The following is a 25,833-nucleotide window of genomic DNA, read 5'->3' as shown; positions in this document are numbered from 1 at the left end:
GAGAAATGATTCACAAAAAAAAAAAGCTCTGCACACCTGCTCACCCTGGCTAGCCAATTAGACCTCTGCTCAGGTGTAAGATGGGCAGGCTTTGTCGGGAAATAATTCAGGTCACCAAACTACATGGCTGCATTCCAAAGACCTACTACTAGGATGCACTTCTGCACCCAGACAAGTTTTATTGTACGCAATCAAATTATTTTATTATAGACCGCACGTGTTATTGAATACAAACACAAAGCAAAATCACACAAACATATGATCGACCTTTAGCACAAGAGAAGGCAGATTAAGAGAAGCAGAGCATTACTCAGAAATGCACCTAGTTTATGTACTATTTGTGGATTATCAGTCTGTGATAATAGGACACGTTTATAAAAGTATTTATAAACTATTTTGGCAGGCACGTCTTTCAGCTATCAACAACGCTTGTTTATTTACACTCATACAAAACATGATATTCATCCCCTAGGCACCACTACATAAATTACTAAATCTTTCATTCCTTTCCAGACCATTGTATCATCCTGTTATTTTAGGAATGCTGTTATTAGAAACACACACTGTCTATTTGACAGTGTAGAAGATTAGAATAGATTTTGTAGCATCTTGATACCAAAATTAGCACATTATTAGTAGTACCTTTAATTCCTTAGAGGACAATTTCAGCCATATTTCTACTTGGCATCGATTTGCATGCTTACACACAATAACACTTGTTGACTCTATTAAGTGGGATATGTTTTCCACCACAAATCCTACATGTTGAGCAGTAACTGCAACTGTCCTGGTTGTAACGTCTGTTTTGAGTTTTGGATTCAAGAGGAAGTGATAGGTGTTTGTGCATAAAAGACTGCACTGCTCCTGCTGCTAATTCTCCTACTGCTTGGGCTGTTCTTGCTTCATCATTGTCATACTGTGACTGATGTGTCACGATGTTAAACTGTTGTCCTGCATTGATATAGATATTTATACTTGCTTAGTATATTGACAGAAATATTTTCTTGTTAATAGGCTTCAAGTGACAATTATTTCTAGGGTGGTGCGATATGACCACAATCTCATTCTATGATACACTGATAACGCTGTTGCTTCCTTTCAAGGTCCCTCTGCTGCAGACGAACACGCAGGTCGTGCTCATGTAAGTCCTCGTGATTCTTGCTGTGATTATGCTTCATCCTGTGGCTCAGCAGTGTGTGTCAGACTTAACCTGAACCCCTTTGACTCCCCACAGGCAGCAGAGCGCCAGGAGCCCACTGCACACAGCTCTGTTGGTGAGTGAGGCAATTTACTGCAGATGGTGTGATATTTTGTCCACAGCAACATTTAAATTTGATCGATGACACCACCATGCCATTAGTGCACACATGTAGTGTTTGAATGAAAAGATCCACGTACACACCAAAATCTCCACCCTCTATCTTTTCTATGATTGTTTTCTCAGGATTGGAGGAGGTGGTGTTCGTGATCCAAAGTCAAAGGAACTCATACCACGCCCATCGAGGTGAACAGAGGAGGGTGGAGATTCTGCAGCAGGCAGCCAAACTGGGACAGGTAACATCTGACAGGCAGTGGCTGCATGGTTGACACTTTTGCCTCATAGAGTTAATATTCTGGGTTGAGATCTTGACCCTTGATCTTTCTTGTGTCCAGTAGTTTGTGCATTCACATGTGCTTGTAATAATGCAGGCCAATAAAACTCATTCGTTGAAAAAAAGAAGGGTACAGTAACCTTTCACAATAATGTCCGCCATTTAAACGGTCATTTGTACAGACATTCATGGGCCCCAGAGGATTGAGAATCCTTTGATGTTGGTGATCCCAAGACTTTTCCACTGGAGACACCATGAGATTTCAAGTTAAATGATGGATTGCCATGAAATTTGGTTCAGACATTAATTTCATGTCAGTCATGTCAATTCTTTGGATTATGGCCAAATACCCGCAGAGCTATTGGCATTCCCATCACCTGTACTTTGTTTTAAGTGCTAATAGTCAAATGTAAGCATACATGACATTGCTTGGTACTTTATTTGTGATTATTATTTTTATTAATTTTACAATGTTTATTTTGTGTTAGCAACTTTGCAGTTCCATACAGATGATTAGGAGCAGTATACTTCAATTGTAGTAAATGGGTGAAGACATAAAACCATCTGTATGGTTACTTAAACGCACGGTATGTAATTTCTGCTATGAGGGGCAAAACAATGAAAACAAAAGATGTAGTTTGATGACACCATGAAGGTAATGGTAATGAGTTTTTGTCTTCATTGATAAACAACCACCATTGTCGAAGAAAATAAATCTAACATGACTCAGATGAGGTAATGTTTCTTCCACTGAAGTTATAGCGACACATGACCAAATGAAACACACTGTAACCTTGAGTAAAATTAAAATGGAGTAGAACATTAAGATGACGTAAGTACACAACTCGACACAATATATAACAAAGGCCTAGTCATTTTGAGATGTTTTAATTTGGAAATGTTGTATATTTAATTTATTGGCTCCTTCCTCATTCCGTCATTGTTAATGACTGATCAAATCATTAGGGGGCATATCATAAAAAGTTTGAGAACCACTAGATTTAACACGAGATGCATGATTTAGTGATCTCAGTACTTGAGGCACTTTTATTGGCAGCTATACTGTTTATTGTTCGGAAGCAAAAGTGTTCCCATTAAAGGCTGAAAAGGGTTGTGTTTATATACATGAAATGTGCTGCGCTGGCAATAACACGATTAAGATGCTGCAGGCAGCTTCAAAGTTAATTTGTGTCAGTGACTTTTGAGATCTTACTTGGTGTTTTGCATTGCTGTGGTATTACACTAGTACCAATAGGTGTCCTCCTTGTCATAGAGCTCTCTTCTCTCACACAGTAAATATTTATTTATTATTTTTTTTAAATATTTTATTTTCACATTTTAAACTTTCTTTTACAAAAAAAACAGAAGACAAGAAAAAAATGGGCATACAGCACCTGACCTTGTTAAATGAAGTAAGAAAAGGAAAGACAGAGGCTATATGAGGATATATACAATAAGCAAAGTAGCCCAGTGCCTTCTGTCTCATGATACCATCAGGGGTATGAATAAAAAACAAAACAAAACACACACACAACAACAACAACAACAACAACAACAACAACAACAACAAACCCCCCCCCCCAAAAAAAAAAACAGAACCCTGAGAGGAATATCAAAGCTTGGTCAGTACAGAAACAATACAGGAAAATGAATACATTATGACTACCACATAGCAGCCTGATTCATATATTAGTCATTTAGGTCTCATCAAGTAAGACCAAAAATGGTCTCCATGTTTTCTCATAATATTTGGGTGCATTCCCTCTGCTAAGGCGAATCTGTTCCATCCTCGAAACAAAAACCATTTCGTTAAGCCACCTCTTAAAGCAAGGGGATGCTGGGGACTTCCAGTTAAGTAAAATTAATTTTTTGGCTGCTACCATGCCTGTTTTGAGAGCCTGCTTACAGTAGGAAGGGAGGGTCGATGTCCTTTCAGAGGAAACAAAAATAGCCAGGTTACAGTCTGGTTGAATATTTACTTTATATTGCTTAGAGAACCAATTGGATGTGTCGCTCCAAAAGCTCTCACACAGTAAATATTTAATAATACATGCCTGTCGAGTGGCTGTGAAAACTAATTTGTTATTAACCTCAGTGAAATGAGATGACGGGCTTATGACAGAATTGTTGATTTTCCTTTGATGGGATTGGGTATTGTGAAATAAAGAGACAGTCTTTGATTCATCCCAAAACCTCAGTTTCGATCCAGATAACCCTCCCTGACAGGAAAACAGTCAGAAGGCAGTCAGCAGGGGCTCTGTGAAATCTACGGTAATATATTAAATTAAATATAAAGTGTCTTAGACTGTTACAAAGGACAGAAGATGTTTGAAATCTTTATTTCCCTCAAGGACAGAACAAGGGGAACTGTGTTACATGCTTCAGATATGATTAATTTTTAAGGCAGAAAGTATGAAGTTGTTATTATATTCACAATGGTTTTATAATGATGCTTGGATTTGCAATCATCGTCGTCTCTCAACTAGGGCTGCACAATTAATCGCAAAATAATCCAAATTGCAATATGACTGCAATTATTTTATAAAGGTAAAATGTGAAAGCTTCTACAGATGTAATAAAACGTGTTTGTTTGGCAGAGACCAGGAGAAATGCCACATCACCATGATTTAACTAGTTTTTCAATGACAATGAAATTTGTGATGTAAAATTTAATCATTTATAAGAATCACAAATTATATTGCAATCGCAATATCTGTCAAAATAATTGCAATATCACTTTTTGACCATATCATGCAGCCCTACTCTCAACCTCTGAGTCTGTATCTTCTTTTCTTTAGTCAGGAGACCTCTGCAGTCACACAGCAGAGAATGCTTCACCAGCGACATCATGAGAGCAGTGATTGAATCTGACACGTCTGTGATTGTTTTGATTTGAAGCCATGAGGTGTTTAGAGGTGTTTTTACGCACCAGTTTCTCCCTGAGAGACAGAAAGAAAAATGGAATTAGTGGGAATGTCGAGAAGCATCAGTCTAGAGCTGTGGTTATGAAATGAACAAACTCCACTTTGTCATTCATAGCTTGTTAAATGACTGTGCATGGCAGCTGCAACGAGCAATCATACATTCAGGTAAAAATTGTCAGAGAAGCATAAAACAGTAACAGAGATAACGGTATAACAGGATAAAAAGAAGTAAAGATGGAAATTTCACTTTGATTTACTCAGAAAAATTCTATCCATCCATCCATCCATCCATCCATCTATCAATTTAGCGAAAAATAAGGCCCATTAAAAGTATTGAAAAGTCGTAAATGCTGTTTTCCAAGGTGTTACATTTGATAGCTTGTTTTCAATATATATATTTATCCAAATAGGTAAAGTTTGCCTGAATTTAATCATTGCGTGACCACGAGTTGTTACAGACATTTCTATTAACTCCTCATATGGTTTAATTTAAATAGATATCACAGGCTCCTAAAATATTTCACGAAAAAGCCAAGATTAGACCAGAGTGTCTGGAAAAATAATACATAGCAGAACTTTTTTTTCATATTTTCTACCCCATTAATAATCTCAGCACTCCTCAGGTTTATCTTGTGAACCTTTGGAGGGACCCGACCCCTCGGTTGGGAACCACTGTATGAAAAGTAGCTAATAGTAATAAATAATTAAAGCTACAACAGAATTGATGCAATATTAATAATCTAATGATACATTATCTAGTAATATATCAGTCACAGGGCCAGTTTTCTACAGAATGAGTTCTACTTTTGATACTTTCAGCTGATAGTACTGTACTTTTACTTAAGTAGGATTTTGAACCTGTTGTAGAGAACTTTTACATTTTTGTATTGCTACTTTGACTTGACTAAAAGATTTAATTTAATTAATTTTTTTATTGTTTTGTTTATTGGTCAAATACTGGTTTCAAATGGATTCTTTCTAATAAACCTTGCATTGGGTTAGTCACTCATTTAATTCTCTTGTGCTTTGTTCCCACCCACCTATTTGAATTATGTTATATTGATAAAGAGTTACCACAAACTAAGACTGTTTAGTAGTGCTGTCTTACAATCAATATATAGTAAATGTAAGTCAAAGTGTGTCGCTGATGTTACCAGTTAGGACTCGAAGTGGCAATGAGGTCTTAAAATAAATGGAAAGGGTCTTAAAAAAGGTCTTAAACGGTATTAAATTTAACTTCAGGATTCGTGCCTGTAACCTGCTTCCACATTTTCAACCCCTTTGTGTCGTGCTCCTGGAAAATTGTAAAACACGTGTGGAGCGGTGATGAGGGTGATGAATGTTGTGTGTTTTATTGAAGCTTTTTTCTCTTTTCTGAAGGACTTTGAGTAGAGTTAAAACCTAAAGCCTTATTAAGTTCAAAATGTGTTTCTTAGAGTAAAAATTATCCACATTGGAATTAAATTATTCAAAAAATTTAAGTTTTAAAAAGACAAAATCTTGAGTGACTGGAGTGACCATTTTTTTCCCGTTTCTTTCGATGTTTCTTGCTGATTTTACAGAAAAAGTGAATTTCTTTTTCTGTTGGAGAAATAGGTCTTGTGTTTTTGTTTCTTAGTGAGAAACTAGCCTCTCTCTCGCTCTGTCCCACTGCTCTGACAACAGCGAGAATGTGACAGCAGTAAGAGTACAGCATGCCACATTGTGCCATAAAAGCAGCAACCAGTTCTCTGTTAATCAAGCGCATAAAAGAACTTTGGGTGGAAGGTGGAGGAGATTTATTCATTTATTTTAGCCAATAATTAAATCAAATAGAGCCAATAATCTGAGGCCAAATTGCTTTCATTGACGTAACAAGGGCAGCATCAACACACTCCGATACAGCAGATGGTGGTATGCTATGTTAGAAGCCGCAATCTTCGGTAATTTGGTTCTGTTTGCATTTGTTTATTCTGACTGAGGTGTTTATATGAAGCATTTTTATAATCGTAATATCGGGCTTCGTGTAAACGCAGCTACTGTGTCTTGCAGCTCTATACTTGACTGGAGGATGAGGCGGTTTGAACGGAAGTGGCAGATCCATCCTATAGAGAGAGCACAACTATTGACTGGTGGCACTGGGAGAGAGTAGGCTGTGGCCATGAAGTTGTTTATCAATTGGATCCATTGATTTTTCACCTGCTGCATGACCCTGAATAAGTGCAAGCAGGTGTAGAGGATGCTTGAATGGATAGGTAACAAGAGCTTCACCTCTGCCTTGTTATTTGTTTTGTGTAGAGGAAGGCAGCCACAACGATCAGTATCAGCGCTGGAACGATGATTAACCTCAGCAACAGAGGAATCCGTGCACCATCAGCATCTAAGAAGCATAATTAGAGAAAGGAAAGGTCATTTTGGAGGACAGCAACAGCTAAAGATGTATTGACTGGCTTGCTCTGGTGAAAGCCATCTGACTCCAATCAATATTGATAATAAATATAAAACTTTGAAACTTTTTGCCTGTGTGTCCTACAATCCTCTACCTCAGCTGGTCGGCCCCCACCTCCATTTAGCAAGACTGCTACCTTGAAAGGCGAGCTAGCCTGAGGCTGAGAAAACTGGCATCTGTAAAGCCTTCACATAATGAAGATGCAGATGATGAAGGCGAAGGCGAAGAAGTTGTGGCTAATATTCATCTGTACTTTTCAAGGGGGACTGGCCTGTCCAGCATTTAACTCTTATTTTCTGCTTTGAAACAGTTTACTTCGAGCACTGCAGCTGCTTGCCTCACCTCATTAGCCACAAACAGTGCTGGCAGCAGAGCAAATATAATGCATTCCTGATCATCTTAACGTGATCACAGATTCTAGATTCAGTTGCGTTCATGGGAGGTGAGCATTTGTTGACATGGATGAATTAAATGTGAAATATTAAGTCATTATTACCTTCAATGTCAGGCGTATTTCCAGTGATCAGGGTTGGGGTTGCACCAGGTTTGTCCGAGTTTTCCATAATGCTTCCCCGGATGCTGGTGTTCACTGGGAATGTTGAGGAAGTGACCTCTGGAAGCACCACATGTTGCATGGACTCAGTTGTCATCATGTTTAAAGTGTGAGACAGGTTTATCGACTGATAATTGGACTTGTTGAAGTGACTGGTGCCAGTGTGTGTGGCAGGGGCTGATGCTACACTGATATGTGTATATTTAGTATGCTCTAAAGTTGTGGTTGTAACATTCTTGGGGTTTGGGTTATCATCTGTTACATCAGTGCCCATACTCCAAGTTACATTGGTGTCAACTGTTGAAGGCCCAGTGGTCGGTGATGCAAAGACTGGAAACCAGGCCAAACAGTTAGCCTGGCTCCGTCTAAAGGTAGTACCACTAAAGGTCGCAAATATATATATAGAGTTCGTTTAAAGGGGCTCTGTGGAACTTCTGTGTTGTGTTGGAAGCTGCTGGTTAGTTTATTACAGCAGACTCCATTTCTAAACTAACGTTAGCTACTGTTGCTCTCTGTTAGCAGAGCGGAGAGGCACTGGGATGAGGTACGCAAGAATTTGCATAAAGTCACATCCTTTGGACTGCTCTTAGACAGTCCAACCCGAAACCTTAACAAAGAAATCCACAGTCCAGCAGCTATAAACAACTGAGAGAGACAGGGAAGGTCTCATTTTTCATGTCGCATTACAATCCGCTCACATGTGGCCAATTACCATCTGCTGTGCATGATATGCACCGATAGGTTGAAATCAGCCTTGTGATGTTTGAAAGGTGCCATGGCTGGCTGCTTTGAAATCCTTTAAATCTCTCTCTTTCCTTTCAGCTTCGTAATGTAAAAATTGAGTGATCTTCACTGTGATAACAAAAGTCAGGTATCAACTCTCTGTTCAGTGAAGTTTATTAAGTCATTCAGTCTCTCGGACCCTCTGCTAGATTGTTAATCCAGCCCTGAGGAAATGCTGCAATTTAGTGCGACACAAAGAGTAGCAGCGAGGAAATGAAACTCACCTGTATTTAAGCTTGTGGTTGCTGTGAGCACTGTGATGGTAAACTCTTTTTGCAGAGTCTTGTTTCCTGTGTTGACAGTCAGTGTGTAAGCCCCTCTGTGAGCATCAGTCACCCAATAGAGCTCCAGAGATTCATTCTCCGACACCAGTTTCTTGTTCTAGGGCAAAACAAGATTATGTAGCACGTGAATACCTTTCAAATTGAAGGAGGAGTTGATGTTAGAAGTAATCAGTTTTCCCTTACCTTGGTCCACCTGTACTGCATGTTTGGGAGCGCTGTGCAGTGAATGGTCACATTTTCTCCAGCATGGACCTCAAGAGGGCTGTTCGCATCACAGATTATTTCAACATCAACATCTAAAAGATAGAAAATGTCATTAATTTGGTCAGCAGGGCTGCAAATAACAGTTTTTTTTTATTATTGATTAATTTTCAAAACCTATTGTGTAGTCTTTTAAAAAATCGAAAGATGTGATGACAGTTCTTCACAATTTCCCAGAGCCCACAGTTGCATCTTAGTATTGCTTGTTTTGTCCAACTAGTATTGCTTGTTTTGTCCAACAAAGCTCTTACTGTGGATGTGTTGTTTACAATTACTACTTTTTTCAGAGCCGTGATTGGCAGAGGACCAGCGCTCTGATTTAATCAGAAGCAACAAGAAATATTTGTAAGAATAATCTTACTACAGTAGAGTACCCTCACTTTACTATAAATTGACCAATCTATGAGTTGTAAATATAGAGACAGAACTGTTTGCAACTGAAGTCCACCGGTAAAGATGGACAAGTGACGTTTAATGTCCCCGATAACCTCTGTCGTCTCATTTAGCCGCTTATTAGTAACAATTTTTTCTGATAAAAGTAAATGCTTTATAATTCAAACATGGGGTATTTACTGGTGTATTTTATGTTGTTGACCAAAACGTGAAAGTCTCTAAAGCTTCCGTTAACCACAGACCTTATTTCAGAATTTTCAAGTAAAAAACCATTCAAAAGACTCATTGACTTCGAGACAAGGGAACTGGAAGTTAAAAAGGTTTTGGTTTTAGGACTCATTCCTACAGCTCTATGGACAATTAGATAGAAAGTTACTGCACATCGTCCAAATGTTAAATCCTGTGCAGACTGCAGTGTCTGGTTGGAGAATGAAGGTATGGCTCTGGATGTGTTTGCCTTCATCTTACCTTTGACCTCCAGCTGTGTTTCTGTCCTGATGGTGCCCAGAGGAAAGGTTGCCATTTCACAGATATAGACACCACTGTCCCATTTCGACACCCCAGTAAGGTGTAGGTGGGAGCCCAATGTCTTGTTCTCAATCTGGATGCTGACGTTAGGCCAAAATAGATGTTCTCCATGTGTTGTGCTGTACAGAGCCAGCCTTGTGATCCCATGTATATTCTTACTCCATTCAATACTGACAATCTTGAGATCAGAACTGGTTATTAGAGTACAGGGTAACGCAACGGCCTGACCCACCACTGCCTCCATCTTTTCATAATGGAACACCTTTAAATCCTGGAACCCTGTCAAGCAAAAAATCAGATAACATTGGAAGCAAGAAAAGTTGATATTACTGAGGCAGCTTGTCACATCAGAAGCCAAAACACATTTCAAACCCATGGTGAATATTTCCATCTTTGCTGGTGTATTATATGAGCAACCAGCACGTGTGGTCCAGGATTACCTTGTATAACAGAGGTGAGGAGCAGGAGGGAGAAGGCCGTTCCCAGTGCACTTTCAACCATGTCTAATCTGTCAAGAGATTCAGCAAAGACAGAAACAGTTGACTGTCGACTGAGCTAAAGTGTCAGGCAGAGACTGTGAAAACAGGCTGAGCTATTTTCACAGTAAACCACAGGAACACCGGTGTAGCGCTGAAGCGTTGCGGTGAAAGCCTGTGGTGAGAAGCATATTTGTAGTACAAATCCACACACAGTGCGTACTGTTATTTATCTAATAGCCGAGGTGCTCATTTGGTTTTAGATTACATCACTGATGATCTGAATCATCCAGGAAAAAAAGCTGTGAGCACACAACAAAGACTTAACAGATTTAATTAATTCTCTCTTGAATAAACTTCACTTTTTTACCAAATAATTCAAAACATGCACAGGTTGAACACTTGAGTCTAAGTCATGTGAGCTATTTATGTAAATATGTGAACCATATTTTTCTTATTAACTCAAGTTTGATACAGTACAGTGGCTTTATGAGCAAATTAAACATAGAAATAGAAATAGATTCTCACCAGCACATCCAAAACACACAAAACACATACATAACATAACTCTACATCCATGATGCCTGTAACGACTGTAGAGATCCTGTCAAAATACACAAACAGACAACCTTGGGACAAGGGCACATTTCTAACTTTGGTAATTCAAGGACTGGATGGTTTATAGCAGCGGCCCTGGTACCTCTTACTCCTGCAGTAGGCCCCACAGGACTCCCCAGGGTTGGTTTGTATAAAGCTTTCCTACGTATTAAGACGCAACCTCCAGTTAGAAGAGGTGAGCAGAGGCCGTGGCTGCACACCATCCATATTTTTTATTAACTCATCATGACAAAGTTTATGGCTTTATGGACTCTGTCTGAGCTGCGAAATGCAAGAATTCTGATGAGTTAAAGATTTTTGAAAAACAATGCAAAGAAAGTTACTAATAATCTTTGTAATGAAATGATTTGTTTGTTTTGGAAAATGCAAAGAATTAAACATACATTTGATTAACACACATACATTTTATAAAGGCCTCCACTAATGGTTCTCACTTCATATGGTCCTTCTTTAGCTCATTTTAAATTTCTATTGATAACATCCCAGTGGTAGTGGCATGCATATTTCTGCCGTAGCACGTGTTCATAAAGTGAATTCACAGAATGAGCTGAATTTCAACTGAATGAAGGAATATTGTCTTATATTAATATTTATGGAAAGGTTGTGTCAAATAATCTATAATGTATGAATGATGAGTAGTTACTGCAGCTTCTGACGGTGCTGATAACAATACGGCGAGTTTCACAAACAGCACATTTGGATGCATGTGTATAATTATCTCTGCGTGTGTGCTGTCTGGCTGTGATTTGTGTGTGTGTTGTTTAAGTGAAGCGGGTTTACTACAGCTGGATGGACCTTGATGGAAGCAAACAGTTTCGAATGAGGGCAGGTTGTGCGTCATGTGGTTATTTTTCAGTGAAGTAGAAGCAGGTGTTAGTTTCGACTGATGGTGGGAATTAACCGTGACAAACACTTACAAACTCTGACACGCTGACGGCTTGTTGTCCGACTGAATGTATGCCTTTTTTCTCTAGATGATTTGGTGACACTTAGAGGTTTTTGTCACTGTAAACTAGAGCTAAACCAAATAATTTGTTACAGCCGTATCACATGGATATTTTTTTGTTACTGGCATGAGTGCAGGCTTTCAGTCACCATAACAGCTACAGAAGGTCATAAAAACACTCAGAGAAGAGGAAATAATACGGTGTTTTATGAGACAAATGACGTAGTTAAGTGTTGTCATGGTCCATTCAGAGTATCATCATAGAGGCCTTTCATGAACCTTAACAAAGATAAGATTTATTCCAGGACTATCAGATTAGATCTTTTATGTTGGTTATATGTCACGATTTTTTACGACAGCGGCTCCTCTCCCTTTCTGTAGGAACTCAGATACATTCACAACCTTTATTTCAATGTCGAAGAATCATTGAGGGCATGCACTAATTTTTTGTGATGTTGAGACTCTATAAGCAAAATAAATACACACAAAAGTGATTAACGTGAAAACAAACGGCAGATCACAGTTAAAAACAGTTACATTCAAGAGTGGAGTAGTTTGTCATCATGGTTTTAACCTGTTAAACGTTGTTAAAGAGTACTGAAAATCTACAAAAAGTACAGTTACATGTCTGAAATATTAACATTCAATCAAAGAGGTTTCTGTTTCTCCAAATCTTCAGTTTAAATTGCTCCCAGCACTGCTCTGTTCTGCTCACTGGTCATTTTGTCCCTGTGTCAGTCTTTTCATTGGCCCGTTGCTGACTGGATAGCCTTATTGGCTCCAAAAATGCAGATCAAAGTTTAGATATTAATTCAAACTGTACTGAGTAGTCAATTATGATTTTAAAAATAACTGAGTAGATTACATGGTGTAACGCATTCTTAAGTACAAGTCAAATATAAAGACTTACAGAATTACAGACAAAATACTCAAAAAAAGACTTAATTACAGTAATTTGAGTAGTTGTAATTAGTTACTTCCACCCCTGCAAATAGATACCAAAACTATGTTATCATATGGGAAAATGAAAAACTTAAAAAACTTTTATCGTATGTCCTTAGATTTCTGCAGAACAAAAACTAAAAGCAGTTTTCCCAAAGTTAATGTTTAGCAGGTCAAATAATGACTATGGGTCAAGTTTAACAGGGAAGTGATGGATGATGGCATGTTGCCATTAAGGGCTTTATAAATAAATAAAAAACAATTCCTGCCACGACTTTTTGTTAGTGATGCCCACCCAACCTTTTCATGCAAGATGCTACTGTATGATGAAGAGAGTAACTGTCACCAGTAATGAATCTTAGGCTGGAGTAATAAACTGAATCTAGGGGTTTAAGACTGAAGGCAGAGGAGAGTCAGACATGCTTGCAGGGATAAAGGTATGCAGTGATGACCCATTTTATTAACATAATGCTGCTGTTTCAAATCCCTTATTAGCGCTCTGCAGCCTGGGATAGCTTCCTCATTGCTGTAAATCAAGGACCATTGACTGTGCTTTTGGTCACTCTTTGGTCCTGGAGTTAATAATGGATGTCACTGAACGAAATGGGCAGTCATCTGTGTCTATGAATAGCTGGATGGAAGGGCTTTGTGAGTTCTTCTGCCTCATGTCCTCCAGTGGGTCACGTAAGTCCTCGCTGTCTTCCTTCAGGGAGATGATCGACAATATACACTGGCCTCTAGTGGTAAAAAAGCAACGCCATCATCCACCAGGATCTTTGTCTTGGGTGAATTGTGTTACTCCAAATTCTTCAGTTTGGTAATAAATGTAAAAAAACAGTTTCCAATAGATGTTTTCGGTGTGATTTTACACTTGCGGTTCAGTGTTCTTTGTGAAAGACCTGAAGTGTGAGCCATGACTGTTATTTTTGGCTACATCGATTTACTTAAAACTAATCTGATACATACAAATTCCACAAAAAACCTGGTTCTATCCCTCAGAAACAACCAACTACATGTTGTAGGCAAAAATGTATATGTACATACGTAATTAAATTTTGCTAGAATAAATGGAAAGGCATTAATTTTCATTATTTAATGTAGCATACTTTACAGATAATGTCTACAACACATTCATTTTTTAAAGTGTTTAACAAACCACTCTTAACATGCTAAAAATACAAAAATATTACATTTAGCTGTATTTATTTTGTGTGCCAGTTTCCCAGTTTGACCTGAGTGTTGTTTACTCTGTTTTACTTTCAAATACTACCCCTCAGACAGAAAATGTGGACCGTTTGATGACTTGCAAGACAAGACAGAAAATAAACGACTTGAGATTTGACTTAGACTTGGAAGTTAAAGTATTGAGACTCATTTTATGTTTTCAGTTTAGTCTTGTCTTTTTTTAAGGCTGGCTGTCAGTTGTTCACTCTTTAAAAGTAATGCTGAGGAAATATTTTATATATTAAGAAAGCTTCTTCTTTTTTTGCTTGATTACATTTATGTCCCTGAATGCCTCCCTCAAAAAACAAAAACTCAGTTCTTAGTCATACATTTTGAACAGGTTAAATAAGCTGGTCGTTAATATCGTTAGTTGTCAGGCATGAATACCTCGTCTTTTGTCTTTTATAAAGACCGGATCCTGCAGGTAAGACTAAAGTTTCTTGAGAAGGGAAACAGTAACTTGGAACTTGACTTGCCTCAACTAAGGACTTGACTTAATGTGATACTTGGACTAATTGACTTTAGTCACACGTCTGCCTCAGACACACAAGTTTATATTCAGAAGAGTTTTCACACTGTATTTGTCTGCAGGATGCTGACAAATAACTTTAAGGGCGTTTAGTGAAACTCAGTCGTTTTGTTTCATACAGGGAGATCCAGTTGTTGTTCTTCTCCACGAGCTGTCACAGTATGAAGGGGATTGGAGTATACTCCCTGCTCTTCCTCGGTGAGTGTTAAACAGAGATGATAAACAAATTAATTAAGATTCAATATGATTTGATTGAATGAAATGATTCCTGAGGGGGAAATAAGGGCATACATTTAATGGCTTCTTGTGGATCTTTACAGTCTCTCTGCCACTTACGGCCAATCAGCATCCTGGTTTTTCTTCATAGAGGAGGAAACCAGAGTCACACTGTCTGCTCTGCTGCAGGTCCTCCACAGATATCCAGTCCAAGAGGTGAAACCTCCTTCTGTTATCGTGGCTAAATAATGTATATAATACAGCCCATTCTGCAATATGAATATCTTGATGTAATTTTCTGCACTGATGCTTCCCCCATTCCTCTTTTTGCAACTGACAGGAATGGTTTTTGGGTAAGCGTCTCCATGACAACGAAGCCTCCATCATCCACCACTATGCCTTCTCTGAAGACCCCACTTCCTTTGGTTACCCTGAACCTGCAGCAGGCTGGGCTGTCAGCACAACACTGCTTCACAGGTGTGTGTGTGTGTGTGTGTGTGTGTGTGCACATGTGTGAGCAAGGAGAAATCCCATCTTTAGAAGTACCCTTTAGTCTGCTGAGTGTGTAGACTCGTAGGGTGCAGTGTCTACCATTGCATCTACCCATCTTTCAAACATTCTCATATACAATGCAGGAAAGCAGCCACGTCTGTTCTGTTGTCTTCTTTTTTCGACATCTTTCTCTTCCATGCGTTTCAGACTCGCTGAGCGGATCCAACACGAGCACCTGAAGTCAGATTTTACCATCGACCTGAAACACGAGGTACTTTAAGAGCAATGCTCAGCAGTTTTATGAATCTGTGTGTTATCCCCTGGCTCTCACTATATCTTATTGTTAAGACTCAATTCTGCTTCGCACCTCAACAACTGCTCTGAAAAGCATCATCAGTGTCAGATTTCAGGCCGCCTGCCGAGCTGAAATGCTTTGACATATAATGGTGGACAGTATTCCCCAGTGACTGAAAGATCGCTGACTCAACCCCTGCAGTGCAAGGAGCCAAATTTTTTTTTCCCGTGTGAGGAGGTTGATTTTTATCAGGATGTTTAGAATCTGTTGTTTTACTTTCCCGTCAGATCCAGCAAGAACAATAGCCCATAATGTTGCTCCTCCTTAAAATGCAGGGGACTGATGTAATTGAAATAAACAGCGTGAGTCTTTGAGCTGTGTTCCCTATTAAATTTTAAAATGTCTTGTGGTCAATACAGAACAAATTGCCATTTGACATGTTTATTATTATTAAATAAAGTTTATAGTGATAGAATATTTATTAGGTGTAAATTTACTGTTTGTGTGTGCAAGAGAGAGAATTATTAAGATGTCCAGAGCTGCCAGAAAATAAAAAATATTCACTGTTTGAGGAGCCAGAATGAGTTGTTGTGCTTATCTGTGGCTGAATAGACATTGATTAATGTTTTTATACCATGATAGTGACTGTCAGTGCTGTAGCTGTCAGATATAGGACTTTAAATTAGAAGAAATATGATATAAAGAGTAAAAGCAAATTGTTTTAAAGGTGCAACGTGTAAGAGATGGGCATTTTTTTAGTTTAAACATTTAGAAAATTAACTAAAATTATTAATGGATTTTGAAGAAATAACAGTTCAGTCGTTTTGTCAGACGTCTGAAAATTGTGTAGCAGAGATGTTAACCAGCTAGCTCCAGCGCGTCCTGTCTCCTAATCAGTTTGTATTTCAAGAGGCTCTATCTTTTTGGGTCCTCTGTCCGTCCGTCTATCCGTCACATTATTGCAAATGCAATATCTCATGAATGCCTTACTAGCTAGGGCCTCTAGCTGCCCTGCTAACTGAGCTAACAGCTAACTAGCTAAGGGCAGCTATTAGCTACAGTGATGGATAGCAACAGCAAAGAGTATAGAGTTTTTTGACAACTGGCCAATTCTTACACATTACACCTTCAACTGTCATCTCATACGGCCTACATTTGTCTTCACGTCTGTTTTGTTTTTCTAGATTGCGTTGTATATTTGGGAGGAGGGAAACGGTCCACAGCTGACAGCTGTTCCAGAGTTTTGTACAGAGATGAGAGACAACTGTGCTACGACATGTACAACCTACCTGCCGAACTGTGTAAATACAACTCTTCTTGATTGACATTTTCATTGCTATATTTGAATGAAATTAAACTTTAGTTCCTAAATATTGTGCTTATGTGTGTGAACATTAGCGAGCATGCATTTGTGCATATGAGCATGAGTGTGTAATTTTGGTAAACAAGGCAGACAGACAGCATAAACTGTTACAGCCCAAAGGAACATTAAATATATCAACTTGGTCCTGAAAGCTGCTACTGAATATGTATAACTCATGGAGACATGACTGGAGTTTAGTTCAGGTAATTACAAAAGGTGAAAATCTAGGACATCTCCCATGGTTTCTGTAATGATCCAACAAGAAAATCACATATTTAAGTCAGTGAGTAACACATTACACATTTTGCCAATGCTCTTTTCTGCAAGAAGACAAATACAAGGATGAGAGGGCTGAGTCAGTCTGAAGGCTGTACGGAAACCAAGTAGACAGTTACCGAGTGGGATGAAGGATCACAGCATTTGTTTGTTGAGGTGGAGCAAACCCAATGAGAACGAAAGCACATTTCACAGCGAACGACACAAGGCTCAAGAAAGAAAACAGCATACGTCATAGGACGTACTTCCCACACCACAAAGCAGTTTTTGCTGATATTACAAATATAAAGTCCATCATCATTCTGCACATGTTGCACCTCACACTGTGTTTATGCTGATCTGTGCATCTTGTTTTATTTCATAGCTACAATGCATAATGAACACTGACATTGTTTTTCCTGTCTTAATTAAGGGAGAACCGGTGCCAAAGAAAGACGTTTTTGTTGCTGTGAAAACTTGCCAAAAATTCCACTCGGAGCGAGGTGTGTTCTGAAGCAACGTTATGTAGAAACTGGCATTTTGTGTGATTTGGCGCCCCCACAGTCACAGAGTGCAACACCACTGTCAGAAACACAAATTCCAGATCTGTAACAATTTGTCAGACCATCAAAAGGTGCTAACTACAAGCAAAACTCATGACATCGTAACAATTTTTTGTCATGAAAACTTCTCACTGAAGTTACAGTGCAGAAACAAGTGATAGGTTCTCAGTCCAGGTCATGGTTACTCTAAGTGCTATGTCATAGGCAACTGGACATGTTTCAGTTTCTTGAAGATGTTTCACCTCTCATCAAAGAGGCTCCCCTCCAGTTAGTTAGATGCCTCCTGGATGAGAGGTGAAACGTCTTCGAGACGGTTTCCAATGGTGAGGTCATGTTCTTGGTCATGTAAAATAGCATAAAAAGGAAACGATCAAAGTACAAATACCTCAATATGCTTCCATACAGTATTCGGGTAACCTTGTAAGTACTTTCCACCACTTACATCCTCCTACGTTATGACTCACAAAAAGAATCTGAAGACGTCTGCTTACCAGCTTTATGCAAGCTGAACTTCAAATATTTGTTAACTCTTAACAAACGTCAATCATCGATTCTTTGTACTTTTGAGGTAAAAGTTTGGACCTTGAAGTGTCTCCTTCAGTCCTTTCTTTAAATTTTAATTAAATGGACATTAAGCTGCAGAAGTTTGACTCCAGTTGCTGCTTTTTTGTTTATTTTCCACTTGTTTAACAGTCTGCTGGTCATTTCAGCCTGAGTCAACCTGAGTCAACCAAAAAATACCTGTTTAAATTCACAACCTCATCTCGACTGAGTGCGGAAATTGCTACAGTTTGTGTAATTATCCAAAACACTGACGTCTGTTTTTAGGGTCTAAATGAGCCAGTAGTTACAGACTATTTAAAAAAAGCAATCAGCAAATTCAGAAATAGAAAAACCAGTGTGTGATTCACTGTGCTGTTACTTTAAATTCAGATTAAATTCAGAATTGCAAAGAAAGCCGACCCAGTACTGCACTCTTTATAATCCATCAGTTAGAGGTTTTCTTTGAGACTAGATTAATGAAGGATCGGCCCCACTTGTCATGGATAAAAAATAATTATGTGAGATTATGACTGTTAGTTTTTAGTTTTAGTGTATAAGCTGCACATCAGCATACAGTGAGTGTAGTTATCCAGTGTCTTGTTCAAATACAGTCTAATTATTTTCTCCCCCCACAGTCAGAGTTAGTGGACATTTTCCATTAGTATGTAAACACGCTCTTTTGGAGCTTATGGGTACGCAGTCAGGACAGAGTTTTATATGAGTTTTAGCAACCATTACATTATTCCAGTGTGCAGAGCTCTGAATGTGTGGCATTTATCCCTCCCTGTCCTTTGTCCTCACAGTGCCAGTGGTGAAAGCAACCTGGGAGAAAGATGCTGCTTTTTTAGAGTTTTACAGCGATGTCCTTGATGCCTCCATACCCACAATCAGCCTGGGAGTGCCCAATACTGAGAGAGGTGAGCTGATCAGAAACAATGTCCCTGCACTGATTCCTGCAGGACAGACAGAGAATATGTCGGACGGATTAAATCACCGAGCTGGAGTAAAAGAGTAAAAGGTTGTCGCCTGTAGCCACTGCAACCCTGACCTGGAGTAGTCGGCTTAAAAATGGGTGGATGGATGTTAAAAGACAAGCTGCCAGTAGATAATGTGCAGGATCTCACAGGGTAGACTCTTGAGATTTTAAGCCAAGCTTGCGGCTTAGCTCCAGGGCTGGTAACAAATAACATAGAAGCTGATGGTAATGCAGGTCAGTCAGTCTACCTCCCTGCTCCAGACTGAAATAACATTCTCAGAGGTTGACATCTCTGTTCTTGAGTGAGCTATCTCCACAACTCCTGTGTGGAGGCTTCATTCAAGGTCAGAGAAGATTATCAGTCCATAGGAATCTGTCTATGAGCAGGATGGCAGCAGGGGGGAATAATCACAGAGTTTGGTGGTTATCCAGCGCTCAGATTGCTACCTGGTTGTAGTCTCTCGTTACCAGGTAGTAAACAGTCCACACGAAGCCACGTGTCGAGCTGGGCTAGCTAGCAGCAGCTACAGTCCCTTCACATTGCTAATTGACTACTCAGTTAATTAACGAGCGGCTGCTTGCAGGTAACAGCACAACAAACTTAGGGTGTAAATCCTGTTTCTCACAATAGCATGTCCTTTTGCAGATTATCTAACCGACAATCAAAAACAAATCCAAACTTTGGACCTCCACACAAACACGTTCACTTGCTATCCCTCCTTGCTCTCTTTTTCTCTCTCACACACACGTCCCTGTACACTGGTTAATTGACAAGCAAACGCATGTGACTCAAAACATTTCTCCAGGAAGATACTCTATCACAATAGTAACAATAAAAAAAAATAAAGTACTTTTGACTTTTTAACAATCTTAAATGTTTTTAACTATTTCTATTTTCTATTTTTCTATTTTAACCATGAAATCCACATTTTACAACACAATGACAAAAGTATTTTAACCACTCTTCTCAAACCAATCCTATTTATTTATTTATTATTGGCAACTATTTATTTGTGCATGTTTTTCACTGGACTACAATTAAGCTAAAATTTAAATGTATCCAATACTTTGATTTATGACCAAATACCTGCAGATAATAATACAATTCTCATCAGCCTCAGTTGTACTTTGTGTTTAATAGACCATGTTAGCATGCTAACATGGTCTAATAATGGTAAACATGGTATAGATCTTAACAGTTTATACTTATCATACTCTCATATGACAGGGACGGTCTAGATCAGGGCTGCCCAAAGTTGGGCACAAGGGCCAAATTTGTGCCCTCCAGATGTTTCTATTGAAATAAATGACATTAATAAAAAATGTCAATTTGTTTCTGCCATTTTGTGAGGTAAAATGCTCTTTAAATATGTAAGATCCCTATTATTTATTTATCTGCAGTGTTTCCTCTTTTATAAGCTGAGCATAGCCAGCAGAGGTTTGTGCAGGAAGTCAGTCCGTTAAGGGAACTTCGAATCCTAGTTCCCTTATTGCATCATAACAATACAACAGTAGTTTCCTTTTGACCCATGGTCCACCATTAAAGGTACAGTGTGTAATATTTAGTGGCATCGAGCAGAACAGACTTGGCTAATATGGAATATATGGCTGTAGACTCTGTGTCCCCTCTCCATCTCCTTATGTTAGGCTGTGTTTTGTTCCAGATGTCAGATAATTATAAGAGATTCCTTCAGGCTCTTGAGGATTGTGATTTTATGGTCTTGACTTCTTCTCCTCACACAATTTAAGTGCTCCACAGATGGAGAGATCAGTGTATGGACAGACAAATCAAGAGCAATAACCACAAAGCCATTCCTCTTCTCTGTGAAAAGGTGGATAGATGACCTTTAACTTTTTCATAACAGGCTCTAGACCCAGAAACAGTAACTGCACTAATGATCAGCTTCAGCGAGAAGATGAAGGTCAACAGTTGTATCTTTGAATTACATGTATCATTGTCTGAGATATGCCTGATTGCAGCATAGATCGGCCTCACTCCCTCTACGTACTTTTGAGTCCATTCACACAGCAGGGGAATGATAGTGTCACCTCCTTCTCTTTCTCTCGTCTAATCTTTTGTTCTCTCTGCAAGATAATGTCCCTGCTTTTTTATTTCCTTGTTTTCTCTACTGAATTTCGTATGTAAGCTGGACATCTCACTTTCAACTGCATACTTTTTCATTATTCAGTGCAGTATTTCTGTTCTTCCGCCTGCCTCTTCCCTGGTTCTGCTCCTAGTTACTTTGTCTAGACGTTTGTGCTTTCATTTGCTTCATTATTTTGTAGGGGTGAGTCAATAATGAATAGGTCATTGATGGTCCGATCGCTATTTTAAATGCCAAAGATAAAAAATGGCATGAGTCTACTGACAGCCTCAGCCCGAGCTCGTGCCTACTTCCTCTGCCCACTACCAGAGCTAATAAAATAAATTCCTTTAACCTTCTCCCTGTCTTGGTGTCCACTTTTGGGTCCAACTTACAACCTCCTACAAATTGTAACAATGTTAACGTCGTTATGAATTCACAAACAAAGTCAGTGGGATTCATCCTCTGAGCACCATGGACATGTGTATGATATAATACTTTCAAGGGGTGTGAGGAATAGAGCGCCACAGGAATGACTCCAAGAACCAAGAAATAAGTTAGCATTTTAGCATTTTGCGGTTCCCTCGTCTCAAAGTCAGTGGGTTTTTTGATTTGGTTTTTGGTTTAATGCCTGAAACAAGATCTGTAGTTAACACAAATAAGAGATTTTCACATTTTGTTCTATATGTCAGTTAACTCCCCATGTTTGAATTACAGTAAGTGTAATAAACCTGTGTCTTTTCACAGAACTTATTTTCTGCAATAAATCTGAAATCCAATTGGAAAAAGTAAATCCTTTTTTTGTGGGGGAAACAGGATGATGCCAATTTTCTGGTTAGCCTACAAAAATGCATCATCCCTGCAGCTGTTGTTAATGAAAGTGGCCACTGCTGCTTCATTTTTTCCCAAACTTTCTGTCTCCATGCTGTCTCCATGTTGTCTCCCTGCAGGACATTGTGGTAAGACGTTTGCCATCTTGAGGCGGTTCCTGAACAAAGCTGTGCCAAAGGCTGACTGGCTGGTCATTGTTGATGATGATACACTCATCAGGTAACTGTGAGAAGTTTTTGTTGTAACATGCTACTTCTAATTTTAGTAATTTAAAGCATCAACTTTCAAATGTGTTTCTAAAGATTTTACACACACATCAACTATGGTGTTTTCACTTTCTGGCTGATTTTAATTCTGCTCAGTCCTGTGAAAAGTTTATTTAGGCAAAATAAGCTGAAAATCCTCCGTGTTTTCTGTCTTCATACACTCTACAGTCTATGGTCTATTGATTTTTGTCTATCTAGTTTACCAAGGTTGCGGCGGCTGCTGCGTTGCTATGACCCAAAGGAAGCAGTGAGCCTGGGGGAGAGATACGGCTACGGCCTGGTTCAGAACGGATACAGCTACACCACAGGAGGAGGAGGGTGAGTCTGAGGGGTGAAGGGAATCTTAGTGTCACGGTGTGTTCAGACAGAAAGTGAAGTGACTTTTCACCTAGCGTCATTTGCTTGAATTGTACCACTTTGTATTGCTGTTGCCAATATAACAGCTGCAGACTTTAAAGGATAATTACCGTTTTTTACAACCTGGACCTTATTTCTAGCAAAATATATGGTCATTTACTCGCCCAGATAACTTTGGTGTCATTTGGTGTCGTTCGGACGAAATTAGATCCAGTGTAGCGCCGATATATCCATATAATGCGAGTGACGGGGCATCGACACACAGCCTCTATAACACATTATCTGCCACGAAACTAGTTCATTTCACCAATATTTTGTTACAATATGCTAGTGCTATTCCCCCTGAGTCCGGGCTCGGCCGTTATCAACATCCGGGGTCAAACTCGGATTATATGGATATATCGGCGCTACACCGGATCTAATTTCGTCCGAACGACTTCAAATGACACCAAAGTTATCTGGGTGAGTAAATGACCATATATTTTGCTAGAAATAAGGTCCAGGTTGTAAAAAACGGTAGTTATCCTTTAACTAAACATTAGGTAACAACAGACACACCAACCAAGTCTGTGTTTAGTGTCACTGTAACAACAGTACAGACATTAGCTAAACATTAACTGCCATCTGTTGCGTTTGTGGGAGTTTGCCAAGCTCCCACGAATATCGCCTGCCTTTGAAAACAATTTGACATAGTGGTCATACCGTGTTATTACTACGTCATGGGATGTACACTGGACAAAAATGACTTTTTCCTGTTTGCTCTCATTGTGAAAGAAGCAGCTATAAAATGGTGGTACACAAAGCAGGTTGTTTCTGATATGCTACGGGATGAAAAAAAACAACAATTCCTAATTAATAGTCTGTTTCTGCTTTCTGCTTTTAGGATGGTGCTAAGTAGGGCGGCGGTGTCCAGGGTAGTTACCAGTGGTTGTAGCTGCTACAGTGACGATGCTCCTGATGACATGGTGCTGGGCAGGTGCTTCACCGCCCTGAGTGTTCCCATCACACACAGTCCACTGTTCCACCAGGTAAGAATCAATTCACACACACACCAATACATGTTCTTAATATGATTGTAAGGACCTCCTTTAACTACATGCTTCTCAAACCATAGATGTTGAAATATACTCCAGAAGAATGTGTTGTGTGTCACAATTAGTTTACAGGTCCCACAGATTTCTGTAACTTCCTCTGAAGAAACTAACATATAACTGTAACTTGGTACTGGTATGTAACAGGAAAGTTGGAAGCTGTGTTCAATTGTTGCGTACCGTAATGTAACCTTGAGAGAATCTTTTGTACAGCAGGTTAGTTAGTTTCCAACAACAACTAAAGAGAAATATTTAATTGTTGAGTCTTATTTCGACGCTTTGGGTTTGTGAACACCAATCAACTTGAACACCAAGAATGTACCCTTAAATAACAAATGAATGTTTACTTGTGCAGCTGTTCTTTCAAGCTTATTCTCCTGGAAATCATCAGTTGTTTCTGAACTCAACACAACTTCCTTAAGTGTCTGAGTACTTTGTTTCTTTATGATAATTACCAAATTACATTTGTCTTTCAAGGGAAGGAGTGAGTTAGGAAACTACAGACCAGTGAAGTAGGTAGAGCAGGCTTAGCCAGATGTTAGAAAGGAGCTTTTCTCTGTCTGAAAAGCACTTAAATTCAAGTATATATCAGCCTTGAACAAACGAGAAAATCCAGCTTTGGAAACAGTCCATTTATGATGTTTCTCAAAAAGGCATTTGGAACAATTAATTAGATCAGTGTGATGGGGTTCAATCATGGCCAAACACAGTAGATTTACTGCCATAATCCCCATTCAAAACCAATATATTTGTTGAAATTTTGAACTTAGACTTTGGAAATAGAGGGTAAATTTCAGCTAGCCTAGACAAATGGACTTATTGACCCCCAACTCCTTCGTTTTGTCTGTTAACTTCTTGTCAAACATTGAGCAGGATTTATGTAGCAGCACTGACACATTTCTCCCACACAGCGACGGGCTCAGCGTGTCATCATTTTAGTTTTATGATCACTGCCGTGCTGGTGTTTGTGGTTTTTCTGAAACATGAGTGGTTGTGTGTTAATAAAATATTTATTCATCCAAAACAAATCACAGTGGAAACTCTTTGGAGACACAGCTTAGTTTTCCATGACTTGGGCTTAGTATCGTGTAAAAATGTTATAATTCACATTTATGTATCAATAAAATTAAATATTACACGGTTGCATGACAGAAGTAAATTTACTGCTGCCACACAGAATAAGCTAGTTGTATGCTAACGCCGTGGGTAACTTTCTGCCAAAGAACGTCTTGTTTTTATAGGGTCGGATGAAAAGGGTTGTACAACTGGAAATGGTACAAACAAGCAATCATTATAGATGCACAGATAAAAATAAACAGCAAAAAATAAGATGTGTTCCCATTATTTTGCTGGTAGTCTATTCTGTACAGAGGCGTAGGTGTTTTGAGTGCATTAGGTGCACAATAATACAGCCAAGCAGTGGTAATAACATGAAAGCTGTTGTAATAGAAAGGGAAGTCAGAGTGAAATTAAAATGTTACATAGAAGCAGAGGTGGCAGAATTTCACACATTCTTTATTCCAGTAGAAGTTCAGATACTTGTGTGAAAAAAGACTCTGGTGAAAGTAGAAGTACAGATTCAACTTCTTTACTCAAGTAAAAGTAAGACAGTACAAAAGAAAGTATAAAAGTAAAAAGTATCCCTCTGAAGGACATTTCTACCTGCCATTTCTGTGCATAGCCAACTGAACCTCACATCATATTAATATAATTCAGAAACTATAAACCTTAAAGGTGGAGTCAGTAGGATTTGTCCGAGCTGAAAGATAAGTGACTGTTGAGTCTCATTCCAAGGACTTCAAATACCGACATTTTGTTGGTGAAGTGTCCCGAGCATAGCAAAAAAGGGCATTTTGCTTGCTCCTTCTCTCATGCGTGATATGTGCTGATAGGTTGAAGTCAGTCCTGTGATGTTGGGAAGGCGGTGCGCAATGACGCACAATAAATGTAAATCGCCTCAAATGCATTAAAACTAAAGTAACAAGCATGTTTTGAAAATATAGGGAGCAGAAAGTACAGA

At 39.0% G+C, this 25,833-nt stretch overlaps 2 protein-coding genes across 2 annotated transcripts in view; one reads left to right on the top strand and one right to left on the bottom strand.

The window, feature by feature from the left end:
• b3glctb (beta 3-glucosyltransferase b) overlaps positions 1-25,833 on the top strand; it is a 29,564-nt gene that overhangs the window by 826 nt on the left and 2,905 nt on the right. Inside the window, exons 2-14 of the mRNA XM_084372936.1 lie at positions 1,104-1,141; positions 1,235-1,274; positions 1,445-1,554; positions 14,603-14,679; positions 14,802-14,913; positions 15,038-15,174; positions 15,397-15,460; positions 16,669-16,785; positions 17,536-17,605; positions 19,012-19,125; positions 22,219-22,318; positions 22,564-22,683; positions 23,606-23,750. Coding sequence (XP_084229062.1) covers positions 1,104-1,141; positions 1,235-1,274; positions 1,445-1,554; positions 14,603-14,679; positions 14,802-14,913; positions 15,038-15,174; positions 15,397-15,460; positions 16,669-16,785; positions 17,536-17,605; positions 19,012-19,125; positions 22,219-22,318; positions 22,564-22,683; positions 23,606-23,750 — 1,244 coding nt within the window. The remainder of the gene's footprint in view (positions 1-1,103; positions 1,142-1,234; positions 1,275-1,444; positions 1,555-14,602; positions 14,680-14,801; positions 14,914-15,037; positions 15,175-15,396; positions 15,461-16,668; positions 16,786-17,535; positions 17,606-19,011; positions 19,126-22,218; positions 22,319-22,563; positions 22,684-23,605; positions 23,751-25,833) is intronic.
• LOC311268985 (nectin-3-like protein) lies at positions 4,298-10,247 on the bottom strand (the record flags this gene model as incomplete). Its single annotated transcript, XM_084372973.1, has 7 exons — positions 4,298-4,531; positions 6,767-6,875; positions 7,441-7,557; positions 8,505-8,661; positions 8,748-8,860; positions 9,687-10,025; positions 10,187-10,247. The coding sequence occupies 7 exons, from the start codon at positions 10,245-10,247 to the stop codon at positions 4,408-4,410; spliced, it is 1,020 nt and encodes a 339-aa protein (XP_084229099.1). The 3' UTR covers positions 4,298-4,407.

This window comes from Pagrus pagrus (genome assembly GCF_965226575.1).
Source record: "Pagrus pagrus genome assembly, chromosome: 14".
In the NCBI taxonomy this organism is placed as follows: domain Eukaryota; kingdom Metazoa; phylum Chordata; class Actinopteri; order Spariformes; family Sparidae; genus Pagrus; species Pagrus pagrus.
Note: the sequence above shows the minus strand (reverse complement) of the source record. Positions and strands in the feature narration are given on the sequence as shown.